The sequence below is a fragment of the Carettochelys insculpta genome, chromosome 17, assembly GCF_033958435.1.
Source record: "Carettochelys insculpta isolate YL-2023 chromosome 17, ASM3395843v1, whole genome shotgun sequence".
NCBI lineage: Eukaryota > Metazoa > Chordata > Testudines > Carettochelyidae > Carettochelys > Carettochelys insculpta.
The window spans coordinates 22,102,027-22,116,674 of record NC_134153.1 but is presented as its reverse complement, the minus strand read 5'-3'; the positions used below and the strand labels follow the sequence as shown (position 1 = coordinate 22,116,674).

At 45.0% G+C, this 14,648-nt stretch overlaps 2 protein-coding genes across 5 annotated transcripts in view; both read right to left on the bottom strand.

Annotated features, from left to right (window-relative positions):
• GDAP1L1 (ganglioside induced differentiation associated protein 1 like 1) overlaps positions 1-1,850 on the bottom strand; it is a 33,981-nt gene extending 32,131 nt beyond the window's left edge. For 2 of the 3 annotated variants that reach the window (XM_075011807.1, XM_075011806.1), the window contains exon 1: positions 1,568-1,747. In XM_075011807.1, the coding sequence (XP_074867908.1) occupies positions 1,568-1,747 (180 nt within the window). Of the gene's footprint in view, positions 1-1,567 lie in introns of all 3 variants that reach the window. The other variant, XM_075011808.1, reaches the window with a different exon arrangement.
• A 7,420-nt stretch (positions 1,851-9,270) lies between these two features.
• Positions 9,271-14,597, bottom strand: LOC142022298 (oxidative stress-responsive serine-rich protein 1-like). 2 transcript variants are annotated; one of them, XM_075011995.1, is made up of 4 exons: positions 14,532-14,597; positions 11,603-11,724; positions 10,816-10,926; positions 9,271-10,136 (listed from the first exon to the last, which is right to left on the bottom strand). In XM_075011995.1, exons 2-4 carry the CDS (start codon positions 11,677-11,679, stop codon positions 9,434-9,436), a joined length of 891 nt encoding a protein of 296 aa, XP_074868096.1. In that variant the 5' UTR covers positions 11,680-11,724; positions 14,532-14,597; the 3' UTR covers positions 9,271-9,433. The 2 variants fall into 2 exon arrangements, with proteins under 2 accessions (XP_074868096.1, XP_074868095.1); XM_075011994.1 differs by lacking the exon at positions 14,532-14,597 and adding an exon at positions 12,383-13,746.
• Positions 14,598-14,648: the final 51 nt, after the last annotated feature.

The following is a 14,648-nucleotide window of genomic DNA, read 5'->3' as shown; positions in this document are numbered from 1 at the left end:
CCTGTCAGGAGGTTGATAGGTCTGTGTAATTTGTCAGGGACACAGGGGATCAGCTTTACTTCAAGAAGACTTATAACACCTCCCTTACAAAGAAAATTTCATGTCAGAAAGAGAGGTGGAGGGATCTTTCAATACCTGGCATGGATCAGCTTTTTCCAGCATGCTGTGTCCTTTACACTTGCACGTACAGTTCTAGGCTCTGTAATAGTTACCAAGTTGTCTTGCTGGTTAATCCCTAGTCAGAGTGAGCCTTTTTCAGGGTGTTATTTCTTTGCAAGCGACTTTAAAAAAATCAGGTTGAGATGTCAGTCACTAATATGAGCTTGTGCCTGTGGCTTTAAAGGTGCCACACTGCCTTCATGGAATCCCACGGGTTCTGGCAGAGGTAGGGCTAGCTCTGGATTGGTTGTAGAAAACCCAGTCTGACTGGTTAGTTAACTGTTTCCCTCCCAGTGCTGGGAGACCAATGAGAAAAACAATAAATTAGGATGACAAAAGCAACACCCCGAAAGGGACACGGCAATACAGGGAGGGAAGGGAAGGTGGGAGCTGGACTGTTCACCCCAAAGGCTCATCTGTGCTAATGCAGCATGTGCACCTTAGTCACCCACAAGAGGAAGAGCGGTAAGAAAGGACTGAACATTTGTAGACATCCCGCTGCACTCTGGACCCTGGATTTCTCTGTGCCCCCACAGAAGTCCCCGCACCCATCCTGAATGTGCTTGGGTTGAAGGGAGAACTTTCAGCTCTCACAGGAAACACAGGGCCCAAGCATCTTGAAAACTTTATATTCACCTTCTCCACTATGAATAATTCAGCTCACATGTATAATGAAGGTAAGGAGACCAACTGGGCTGTTTGCGACTATGAAATTAAGGCCAGGCTTGTTGAATACCAGCTGCTATTCTGAGCTCCAGAATAGGACATCCACTATCGCCCAGAGAGTATGATTGATGATTATTTGTTATCAAAATCCATGGCTGGCAGCCCTGGAGAGACTCAGCGAGCCAAGGGAACAGGATTTCAATAGCCTTGCTGCAGCATCAGGAACAAATGCATTGTTGGCACAATGCAGAGCCCTCTATTCAACTCCATGGCTAGATTTCTATACCAGGATCTATAGGGGTGAAATGGTGACCATTGTACATATGGCTATTGCCCCTCCCCCAACACCGGAATAGTCCTAGCTGGCCAACATGTCAATGCAGTCGCCTTTGTCTACACTTCTCCCTCTCAGCTTCTTGTGCGATTCAGGTGTTAGGTGAAGCAGGATGTTAAATCAGAACCATTTCCCAGCATGAAATCTGACCGCAAGTCAAAGACAGAATCACAGCGACCCTCCCCCACTCCCCTCCTGCCACCCCAGATTCTGTTAAAAATGCAGAAATGCAGGCAGAGCACACACTGCTATTTGGACATGGTGTTTGCCAGCTGCTCCCCGTTCCATCTCTGGGGAACAGTCAATCTGCTCACCCTACACAGCCCCCATCCCAGCCAGTCACCCAAGGCAGGGATATGCCCTGGATATTGGAGGTGATTCTTCCCTGGGAATCAGCAGAGCCTTTACCTTTTGTGAGCTGAAAGACTGGGTCCAATGATACAAAACCAGCCTATCCTTGGATCCGAGAGTGGGGTCTGCCGGGTCCTGGCTGTCCTCGACCTCCGCGGATTTCCCTGCATCACTCTCAAGAGCCGAAATGGGCCACCAGCTGCAGTTGGTGGGAGTAACATTGTTGGGAGTCGCCATGACAGCCTGAGATTGGAAGAACAGGGGAAGGAGAGAGCAGCAGCAGCTGCTCTATCCAAGCATCACATGGGCTCATGGAAACAGCATCACTGCTGGAGCAAGTGGACTGAATTTCATTACACTCTCTGTGTTAGGAGGGAAAACGCAGGGCAGGAGAATTGGAATTGGGTCTGAGTTTAGAAACGAAGGGGACTGTGTGTGTTAAATCACAACTCCTTTCACACTCATGTCAGGGCTCCCAGGCAAACATGTTACACTGGGCATGCATGATTTCCCTGGAACTGATCAGAAACAGTCTCTGCTGCACACCAACACACCTGCTCAGGAGTCCGCTCATGAAACACCCTCTCACTACAAATGTTTGTTTTGCAATTAATGCCAAGATTCAGTTCACTTTATGTTTGATAGATATTGAATAAACCAATTCATAAATAAATGCTGCAATTAACATGTCCAGCAGGTGCTTTCCTACCTATAGCCCTGAATGGAAAAAAGAAGCAAGGATTCTTCAAATATGCTCATCTTTTATTAGGTGCCAATTAATTATTAATTAATTATTAAGATTCATTTTTATTGTGGTAACTCCTAGGAGTCCCAGCCCTGGCCCGTGATTCCCTTGTGCAGCTGGATGTTAATACCAGCACAGAACAAACAGACGGTACCTGCTCTGAAGAGCTCACAAATGTGAACTACAAAGATTTTATTGGCTGAGAAAAATGGCTCAGATATTCAGAATGGGGAACAAGCTTGTCAGATGTGACTATTGGACTATTGTATTTGTGCATTGAGTCAGAGTCAATGTATATGCAAGTGATTTGCTAGCTAGGTAAGGATCTTCTGTAAGTGCAACTATTTTGACTCTGAGCGCTTTCACAGTTTGTAGGTGAACCAATTGGTTGTTCACATTCACATGTTTTTGGCCACAAGAGAACAACTACGCAGGTCTGGCAGTCAGGACCGATACATCTCACCAGCGTTCCCTTTATTTTTTCCATCCCAGGGTGGAATAAATTTTATATGCCCTGAGCACATGTAGATGTGCACCACCAATATGCTGCAGGCTGTGGGTACTGGGCACACAATGCTAATTAGCTGAACTGCACCTGAATCTCCCCTGGGCAGCTGCCCAAGCGCTCAACTAACAGGTAACACTGTGCCTCTCTGTTATTTCCCTATTGAGCAAAGGTTCCTGTCACTGTGCTCTGCCACCTGTACCACTGAAATGGTCTTCCAAGAAAAGTGCTGGGAGCCCCCTACCTAAGACTAGACAGGTTAAAGCCTGAAAAGAATAAAACAAGCCCTGTATTGGCTGGAGGATAACAGTCACTGAGGCGGCGGGGAATTGTGTCTTTGACCACATGAGGGGCACATACAGAATGTGCTGATGCACCTCTGAAAACCTGCATGCTTTACATACCAGGCCACAAATTGTGTCTAGTGGTTGGCAATGGTGCTGGAACTAGGGGTACTGGGCAGGGCTCTTGTTAATATTTTCTATCCATATGCAGAATAAATTTTGTTTTGTGCACCAAGGCATGTGAGGAAGTGCACCACCAATAGAAAAACATGCTGCCGGCTGTGGGAGAGTTGTTAATTAGTTGTGCAGCACCTGAATCTCTCCTGGCCATCTGCCCAAGTGCTTAACTTACAGGGCATACTGGTGCTGTTGGGGGATCACCCCCTGGCTTGACATGGCTTCCATTATATGCAGGGTTTACAGTTTGGTTCAATGATTCTCCACAAGCCCATGAAGCAGTTTTTTCCAGCACCCCGGCTGCTGGCTTGTTTACACAGGCGCTGGCTTTGGAGTGCACAAAACGATGGCCTTCACTTCTGGCTGGGGCATTTGCAGAGACCTGTTCCCACGGGGCTTGCCCAGCTCCAGCTTCTTTTGATCCCTTGACCGTGTTCCTAATGCGACAAACACAAAACTAACCCTCTGGGAGGAAGTGGGACAGACATCTTTGGTGACATGTGCCCCTCAGTGCTCCAACTTTTCCAGCCTTGCGCGGAATTAATGTTGTGTGCACTGTGGCAAGTGCGGATGTGCACCGTCAGTAGAAACACAGGCTGCCTGCTGCAGGTGCTCTGCTAATCACCTGGATGGCTCCTGATTCTCTCTTGGGTGGCTGCCCAAGTGCTTGACTTACAGGGAACACCGGTGCCCTTGCTTTAGAGCCTTTCCACTAATGCGGACCCACACGTGCCCCCCTCAAATCATTCGTGGACCCCAATCAACCCCCCAAACTGTTTGTGGACCCCCCAGCAAAGCCAGTTCTAGCCGCTATGCGCTCATCATTAAATGAAACAGGAAACCACAGCTTAGATTTTCAGACAATATTATCGGAAGCTATTTCATTTAAAAAAATCATTGCTTGTGACCTTGCAATTTATTTAACACTTATTTTGTATGATTATTTTTTATCTAGCTTTTATTTTTTGCACGGCCCCCCCTGCGATGCCCTTGCGGATCCTCAGGGGTCCACAGGCTCCAGGCTGGGAACCGCTGTTTTAGAGCCGTTAAAAGGTGCTTCCATGTCATTCATTCCCCTTGGACATTGTCTACATGGGTGTGTGAGAAAGGGCTGGGCTCCACAAATAGCTTTTTAAAGGAGGTAGAGTTCTATCAAAAACCATTTATTGGGGGTGAGAGGTGGGGCAGAGGCGAAAGGTGTAAAAATGACTCAGCCTCTTCCCTTCATGTCCTCATTCCCCAGGGCATCATGTCCTTTATCCTCCTCAGGCTCGTGCAACAATCATGGAAGACATTTACTCTCCACTGCAGGGGTGTGCAATGTGCAGCCAGAGACCTCTCCACAGCCTGTGAAGGCGTAAGAGAAAATGCTGTTCAGTTATGACATTTGTGACTGGGGACCTCAGCATGCGATTTCTACTCAGAAATCCAGCCTGCAGCCCTCAGGCTGGGCACGCTGCATTACAAGTATAGAAGTACAGTCCTGGTCCTGCCTTTAGGTGGCTGGCAAGTTGCTGGAGTGGCTCTCTTTGTCACAAACTTTGTGCACTCCTGAGCTGCAGCTTACCCAGAAGCAGTCTGAAATGCAAAGCAAGGCAATGCTGCCTCCCCCAGCTTATCCTACTTCTGTAGCTAGCATTTGCTACCCGCTAGCTACAAGAAGAGGTGTTTTCATTGCCCATGAAGCAACTTTCCAGATGTCTTTATATTAATAACTCTCACTGACAATGGACATAATAAACTGGCTGCTTTGGGCTTAGAACAAGGAGAGCTACCCAGCGTAAATCTGTCAGAGCAGATCATTGTGCCAGTAGCACCATCTAGTGGACTGTTTGATTTTTTAATATAGTACAGCGAAGAATAATCTACATCTCCTTCTGAATCCTGCAGATATTCACCTCCTTTGAGAGTGTGTACTTGGCTGGAAGCCAGACAGGGTGTAGTCTAATAAACCAAGCAAAGGACTGAGTGGCAGAATTGTGGGAGTCTAGTCCTGGCTCTGACACTGAATTGCTGTGACCTCGGGAAAGTGCTTTTACTCCCTCTCCTGTCATCATTCTCCAGCTATAAAATGGGGTGAGAAGGCTCTACCTCACTAGATGTTGTGAAGTGACTTTAAAAAGTGCTGACTACAGAAATGGAAAACATCAAATTGCCTGCATGGTAGGGGTTAAACTACTGTGGGTTTGCTAGTGAGGAATTAGGACTGAAACTTAAAGGTGGGCGAAAAGCTGTTATGTGATTTCCTGCCACGATTTGGAAGTGCTAAAAACTTTCCAAGATCCTGCCTGTCTTCAAACTATTTCCATCGAACATGGGGGCACACTGCAAAAATCATTGGGGAGCTTGCTCTTGTGCAATTTCCACCTCCTTTGCAAAACTAAGTTCCATAGTCTAACTGAGACTCCAAAGTCCTCGTACTTTAGTGTGCTTCTCGGAAGTGTTTGTACTCCAATTTTCTCACCCTTCTCCCCCCCCCATCCATACCAAATAGCACCAGGACTTGATCCATGCTGTGCTGAGAAACCTGCAACATGGTTGCTGACCTATGAGGCATTTACAATACTAGAGTCCAACGCCAAATTCCCACAGGATCAATGTGTTAGCCTCATCTCCTATCCACTCCTGTACGTTTCATAGCAGCAAAGTCCTTGCTCAGTTGCACATGGGAGGATACAAGCAACACTGTAGGTACCAGTAGGAGCCACTGTCCCCAAAGTGACCCAGGGGTACCTTTCATCAAAACACTAACAAAGATTTCATTTTCAGGGGAAATAGAATGGATGTGCCAGTTCTCAGGTCCCCTGGTAGTACACGGGGTTGCAGGTCGGAACAGGAGGTTGTTTTGTTTGCTGGGGGTCACAATCAACAAATAGGTTTCAAGTGAAATACTAGCCTAGAAACCATGTATTATAGTGCAGATTTGTTAACATCTTGGGCACCTCACAAGAGCTGGAAGGCATTGCTTTATAAGAGGGTATCTGTGTAACTGGCAGCCCTGTAGTCTTACTCCCCTTGAGAACAGGAAGTGGCAGCTATTTTGGGAAGAAGTGGGTCTGTCCCACGAAAGCTCACCTTATACATTATTTTGTTAGTCTTTAAAGTGTACTTGATTGCTTTTTTGTTTTGATAGTATATAGACAAGCACTGCTTTTGCTCTCTTATTATTTTGGGAGAGGGAACTTCGTGGAATTCTGTGTAGATGAATGTTCTCCACAGGCACTGGCCTCTGCTAAGATGGCGTTTTATGAATAGGTTAAAAGCATTCATCCTGATTTAAAAAGCATAACTACGGACTGCAACAAATTTACTCAATGGAAAGAAGGGAGAGATTGGTGAGGTTGACGGGAGTGAACCTGATGTGTATGGAGAGGAGAAAGCCCCAAGAAGAGGAAATTGAGTGGTGTGGTGTGACCAGGGATGTGGGAAGGAGAGAGTGAGAAATTGTGCAGGTACGTGCAGGAAAATACAGGGGACCTAAGGGAAACTAGGCTGTGTACAAGGGAATGCAAAGGCCAGGAGCCTTGGGGCTGGTGTGTGGTGCTCCAGAGAGCACCTACTGCTGCCATCTGGCCTGAAAATTAAAAAGAAAAAAAAATCCAGGCTGATTTTAGGGGTTGTCACACCATTAGACACATCACTTGGTATTCTCTTTGAATTTCTTTGGTGTTCATGCACGCAACTTTTATTAATGAATAAAAGGCAATACAAAGGAACTCTCCAATAAATAGCATTGAGAGCTGGAATTTAATAACCATGTTACAAGAATTTTATAATTATCAGAAACAAGCATTACAAGCCCAAGAAATTCAGAGTTAAGGCTAACTTAAAAGAAATCCAAAAAGTGCAAAGGTATGGAATGCACAGATGAGGCACCCAAGTAGTCTTAACTGCACTGTCTAACAACATGAGGGAGAAGAGTCATTAACCTTAGAAGTAGATGTGTCTAAAAATCAGTTTATCTGGGACTAAACACCATTATGCATTAATAATAGTTGTATGTCATCACTACAGGGAAATTAGGGCTCCATATAGATGCCTTAACTTGTGTTTCCAGACTGCTGCATTTGCAGATTTCTTTTACAGTTAGTTGAACTATGAAGTTGCTGGATTTGTTTAGTTTAGAAAAGAGAAGATTTAGGGGGGACATGATAGCGATTTTCAAGTACCTTAAAGAGGGTACAAAGAGGAGGAAGAAAAATTGTTCTCCTGGGCCTCTGAGGATAGGACAAGGAGCAATGGGCTTAAACTGCAGCAAGGGAGGTTTAGATTAGACATAAGGAAAAACTTCCTGTCAGGGTGCTTAAACACTGGAATAAGTTGCCTAGGGAGGTTATGGAATCTCCATGGCTGGAGATAGTTCAGAGCAGGTTACAGAGACACCTATTGGGGATGCTCTAGATGGCGTTTCACCTGCCAAGAAGGCAGGGAACTGGACTTGATGACCTCTTGAAGTCCCTTCCAGTTCTAGTGTTCTATGATTGTAATGCTTGTTTTAGAGATAATTACACTATCCCTAAATTTACTCACAAATCCCTGATCTGTATTCAACCTCAACACCAGATGTATGCAGATTTCATTGGGGAATTCTCACTGATGTTCCACAGTGCAGAATACCAGTACAAACCCTTACCCCTGCTACAACCTATCTGTAGGTTTACAAGTAGAGATTGCAACAGTGCTGGGCAGGGAACATGCTGGCAGTTGGCTCTTTAGTGGGGTGCGTAGCTAGGGGACGAGTGCCCAGCTGGCCACAGAAATTACTATTTGCCCTGTGGGGGAGAAAGTGAATTGAAAATGGAATATGGAAGGGAGGTTCATTTAAAAAAAATTTTTTTTTGACAAATGACAACTGAAAGTGCTGGGTGCGTTTTTATAATTTTTTGTTGTGAAAATTTCAGTTTTGTCAGGGTGATTTTCCGTCAATTGAACATTTTGAAAGAAAAGTTTCATCCAGCTTCAGTGTTACTGCACCACACAATCTACTTTGTATGATATGTACATAGTCTCTCTGCCTATGGCAGCAGTGGATGAAAAACAGCCAATACAGAAACCCTCCTAAATGATGTACACAGGAGCCGATTTTCTCCTACAAGCACAGTGTGGCCTATCAGGACACTAAACTGGGATTGAGGAGATCTGAGATATTGCCAGTTCTGCTATGGCCTGCGGCATAGTGACCTTCACAAGTCACTTCACCCTGCTCTGCCTCAATTTCCCCAGATACAAAATACATAATACCCACCTCCTTTGCAAAGCACTGTGATATTTACGGATGGGCAGTGCTATGTAGAGTTGTTATTATCACTACACAGAGCACAGAAATGTGCTCTTACAGTGATTCTCAAACTATGAGTAGGAGGGACCCCAAAGTAGGCCCCACACCCCTTTTAATGGGGTTGTTATGGCTGAGGCTGGTAATGAAGCCTGCATTCCACCACACGGCCAAAGCTTTAGCTCAAGGACTTGAGCCAGGGCTCAGCTTACAGACTTTGCACCCTGCTCTCTAAGCCAGTAGAACTGCGGTGAGCTCAGGCTTTGCTTCCGCCTCCTGCAGTCATGTACTAATTTTTGCTGTCAGAAGTGGGTCATGGTGCAATGGAGTTTGAGAACCCCCATTGTACTACATTCTGCACTTCTAACCATAACTGGGAGGAAAAAGAATTCATAATATGCTTCAAGTGGAATCATCTATGCAATACTCAAATGAAGCAATGAACAACCTCATCCTACCCAGTATTCAATTTACTCATCCTTTTTCCATAAATGGTCTAGTTTAAGAGAGCCTTAGTTACATATTTAGGTTACTGGGACTGCTTTGTGCTAAGTATGGTGCAGTTAACAAAAGAACAGATCTCCCAAACACCACAAATCCCCTCATTCAAATACAAACGGCTATTCTTTTAAGACACAGTGAAAATAGCACAGGCAGCTCAAATGTCCACAGCCCAGACCAAAAAGTACAGAGTTTATCTGATCTACAATGAATTCTTTGAGTTTTGCAGAGAGCTTAGTTCGTGCATTCTTTTAAAACACTAAGTTCAGAGGCTATTGTCTATTTTTCACTTTATTAAAAAACTACACTGTATGGTGCAAAGAAACATTTAGTCAAATACACAGCAAGGAGAATGGCCAAATTCCCACCCATGGCTCTGGCAGAGCTCTTCATCTACTCATTACTACTGAACTTCCAGCCCACGGATTCCTCTTAGTCAAGTGTACATCATTTCAGCCATGTGAGACATTTTCTTGGGAATATATAAGTAATATTCCATGTATCCTGACAGATCTTCAATTGTCACATCGTCCACGAAGGCTCGAGCTTGCTCAGAACAAGATCGGGGAGAACCTGATGAAGCCATGCCAGAGGGCGACTTGTTCTGCAGAGAATGGGAATGGACTTCTAGCACTGCCTTTTCACATTCTGACAGGACGCTCCGCAAGCCAGAAAAAGAGTACACTTCCATGGCTCGCCACTGTTTGCACTGGCACTCCTTGTCCACACAAGGACACTGCTTGCTGTCACCAAGCATGGATAACGACTGGAAATCTGAAGGTTGGCTAGAATCCAGATTCGTTTCAAAGGACGAAGAAAGAGCAGCACATTCTTCTCTTGAATTCTCCAAAGGCTGTTCACTTGAAGAAGCTCCCAAAGGTTCATTTCTGGTTCTTCTGCGATCACTGGCATCAAAGCAGGAATCATATTTGTCCCAAGTACATGGTTCTTCTGCAGAACAAGTGTCTGAGCTGATATTACTCTTTGAAGTGTCTGGTTGGCTTTTGTGTTTCAGCTGACTGTGAGCAGAAGATGCTTTCATACTGCAGTAGGTAAACTTGGGAGGATGCAGAACAGGAGACTTGGAACGCCTGCGACGCTGGGTTCTTGATGACCCCCTAGAGGGCTTCCTTACACACCTGTGAGTGAACAAAAGATGAACAATTAGGTTATTCAGAACTCAATTCTAGTGCCTAAGGCTTTCCAAAATAGGACCCTGCTTCCAACAAGACAGTGTCAGGTATCAGACCTGAATGATAATTATCCATATAGCTATAGAAAAGTGCAGCACTCCACTGAAAACTGAACACCCTCAGCAGACTAAGTCACAAAAGAGATATTCTGAACACACACTCACAGTAGCTACACATGTCAGTGTCACAGCTATTTCAAGATACCTTTCAAAATAGCTACTCCATGTCTTTGACACGCCCCCATCATTTTGAAACAGTTTCTGAAATAACAGGCGCACTATTTCAGAATTACTGTACACCTGAGGCCTGAGAGCTGAAGGAGGGTATTTTCAAAAACAGCAGAGGCATAGTTAGCCTAGTCTGTGAGAGAGGTGGCTGCTGGTCTCTCTTCAATGGAAACAAACAAACATGATTCGCTTCAAGTCCACTGAAAGGCTAGTAAAAAGAATCAAGATGAACTCTAAGTTAAGGTGCTTGGACACAAAAAGGAAAAAAAAAGGGGAAAAATAACATGGTTCAGCAGCTTAACTAACAGCAATCCCTGTTTGAAATGACCTTGTGCATGTTTCCATCATCTCTGATCAACATGGAATAAATACACTGTTCAGTTAACAATATGTTTTACCCATGCCAAGTCTCTTTGGAACAGCCAGGTTGAGATTTGGCTCCATCCACAGCTGTCCTTATTGGTGCTCTCAGACTTGTTCCCTCATCCACAGAGAGAGCTGCAGTAGATCTGCATGTGAGGAAAAATGCTACATTAATGTAGTGACACATCATATGTCTTGAGGTGTCTCCATATGCTATTGGACAATACTCCCCTCAGAAAGCCATGTTAATGGCAATGGAATATAAATCCATATTCCAATTGCTATTGTCATAGGTCCATTGCTGGACAGAGACTTATGGGCTCACTGAAAACAGGAGACCAGGATGTCTATAACAGTAGATCAAGGAGCCACTAGGAAGAAAGAGAGATCTAAACACAGAAATGAAGAGGTTACCTATCCATTATCCCTCTCTGACAGAAATGGAACACAGGGCAATTCTTCTGTAGGACTTTAGGCCTTGTTTTTTAGAAATGCAAGCATACAACTGCATTACCTGAAATGTCTTATTGCTCAACTCTCTCAACTACGCAAACGAGTGCAGTAAATGCAAATAGCGAGCCAGAATTCTAATGAGCCAGCTATACATATACCTCCTATGACTAAACGTGTTTCTACCCCAGAGGTATCTGCATCGCAGTGATTATTGAAATGGCTCCTTTATTCCCTTATTTACAGCGTCGGAGAGGCAAGGCAACTGGAAACTTAGGGAATGCCGCTAAAGCGCTGAACAATGGAAGTACAAACGCTTTTACATTTATTAAAACTTGACAAACTCTGATGGTTTTCTACAAGCGCACTTACCCTGCTGCATCTACCCGTAGTTTTTTGAAGGCTGTCTGCAGACTTTCTTCCTCTATGTCTTTATCTTCCGAGTCCATTGAAGAGTCGTCAGAATAACACCAACTGTGCCATATAAATGTGTACTGAAAAATATACAAATTGTGATTTGACATTGGGAACTGATGACTTACAGGACTCTGAATAAAACCCCACCCAACTGAAATGAAACACAGCACGGTGGAGAAGTGTCTCTTTTCTCTCGTTCCAGTCCTTCTGCTGTCAGAGAACAATTCCATTAGTAGTATTTGTTCAGCATGAATTGTGAACTCAGCATTGTCCACAACATAAGGACAGACTCAATTCCTGGCCTGGCAAATTACAGTCTAAATCTTGCCACTTTCCAATGCACCACTTTAACACAAGATATATTTTGGCAGCTACTTATAAAACAGCAACTCTGGCATTTCAATTTCTCTTAGGCATTTTTCATTGCCAGAAGGGACAATGACCTCAGTCAGCCCTCCTGAGTCATTTCTGATCTGCACACTGAACCAACACACACAGTGGAAATTTTATATTAATAAGGGAAAGAGAAGCTACTGAGAAAGAGCAACAGAAGTAACACTATACAATAGTGCACATATAGTCACAGGACTGGGGGGGAGGACTCCCCCCCCAAAAAAAAAAACACTCGCACACACACAGTGCATATATGTAACTGGTGCAATGTGGCAACAAAACATGCAGGACAAAAGGTGAGACAACAAAGCAGGGTAGAAGTAGAAAGACAACACTGATCACCTCAGAGCTGAACTGGGACAAAAATGCCTCAGTCATCTTCTCTACTTATACGTTCCTGGCTTGGAGCAAGATGCTGCCACTCTCTTTCTGTCTTGAATCAAAAGCATCCCAAAGGCTATTTAAGTAGGTAAGTATAAAGGTGTTCAATGTTCTTTCAGATATGAGACTAGACAGGAAGGTATGTGACAACTGTACATTTTCTGTAGTGAAAACTAAACTACTTTAAATTACATTTAACAATTGCAAAAAGCCCTTCCATAACATGCTTTTTGGGCTAACTGCACTGTCCTGCATTCCTTCTCCGATAAATTCAAGGGGAGTGCTTTCAGAATATACACCAGTTGTGATGCTCAGTTAGCAATGTATCTATGTAGGTTTTTCACAGTGTAATCACTATGGTACCCGAGCACAACTGCATCATGTTGAAGTTGTCTGCAAAGTAAAAAGGGGTAATAAAAATATTAATAGTCAAATAGTAAATAACATACAATGGGAAATGTGATTCTTTTCTAAAAGGATAATCTATAAAATGATATTTTCTTTCCCTGTGGACTTGTGTCTATCCAGTCATATCCATTCATACTTAGTTTTTTTAGCAAAAATACATGTTTATTGCTGTTTACTTCAGTTAGGTCTGCACAGCTCCAGGAGAAGAAATGAGATCCTATTCTGTGAACTCATGCACCAACAGAATAGTTAATAAAATTCCCACTGCTTGCTCAGTTCCTGTCCACAGGACATATAACACAATGGAAGACAACTCAAGAAAATACTGAGGCTACTCTGGTACCTGTGATGGCATCATTTCATTTCCATGTCCTGCAATTTGATTTGAATCGGTCCAGGATAAGTTTGTGGCAATGGCACATACAAAACATCCATCCCATCCCATAGTTTACAAGTAAAAAAGGCCACACTTGATTTGGAGTCATTGAGACATAAACAAGGATCCCCACAATGACACTTCTACAGTCTTGTCTGAAAAGCGATCCCTATTTTATTTCTAACCTACCTGCACACGCTATTTCTAAGTTGACTCAGGCCTTGCTACTACAGACACAAGGGCTACATCCACACTACAAAGATCTTCTGAAAGAACTTCTTTTAAAAAAGAGAGCAGCCATACACAAAAAAAATGGATCAAAAGAGTGATCTGCTCTTTTAAAAGAGAAAGTCCACACAGCTCCTGCTCTTTCAGAAAAACACATCAGGGATCGAAAAATCAGGCTCCATGAGAACTGCTCTTTCAAAACAATGGCCCACAGATCATCTACACCCATATTCTTTTGAAAGAAGGCACTCTTCCTGAAATGGGAAAGGAAGAGCGCTTTTGAAAGGAGTACCACCTTCTTTCGATTTACTTTCGAAAGAACACTTTGTGTGTGTAGATGCTATGCTGGAGCTTTTGAAAGAGCCCCTTCTTTTGAAAAAAACTTTCAAAAGAACTTCCTAGTGTAGATGTGGCCAAATTGTACTGCTTTAAGGAAGCCAGTACAGCCGAAAGAGAACAACCCCCTCTGCAGGCCAGTATATCCATACACGCTACAAGGCCTCCCGAGGCACTTTCAAGTCTTACAAATTTATTTGGGCACAAGTGGGTTTGCGCTCAGGAACGCTTATGCCCCAGTAAACCTGTTAGTCTTTAAGGAGCCACGGGACTCCTCATTGTTTTTGTGGATACAGACTAACACCGCTACCCCTCTGACTGTTATATCGGCATACACCTGCTCACCGTGCCACAGCTGATTCACATCCGTGAAGGGGCAACACCTGTACGGGCACAGCCGTATCTATACCCAGGCATGACAAGCGGCAGCTCCCCTCATTCTCCGCGCTGGGGAGGGGCAGGGAAGCACCGCACAAGCGCAGAGGGAAGCGGCGGGGCCGGAGCGACGCCTCAGCGCGGGGGGCGCAGAGCTGCTAAGTGGGCCATGTGCCCAAAGCGCCGCGCACCACGGGCCCGCGTCGGCCCAGAGCGGTGGTCGCGCCGTGCCCCGGCTCAGCGTCGGCGGCTCCCCTTACAGCCCGCGCGGCGCCGAGCCCCGCACAAGCCCCGCTACGTCATCTGCCAGCCTCAGGGGGTTACCGATCCACGCGCGGGGGCCCGGAGGGGAAGGTGAGGGGGGCCCGGACGGGCTGCGCCACTTACCCGAGAGCCAGCGATCTCCTCGCTCCCAAAGGGCGATAAAAACAACAGGAAATGACGCAGGGACGCCCTCGCGGAACTCTCGGGGGGGGAAGGAGGCGGGGTCCGCGCACGCGCTGT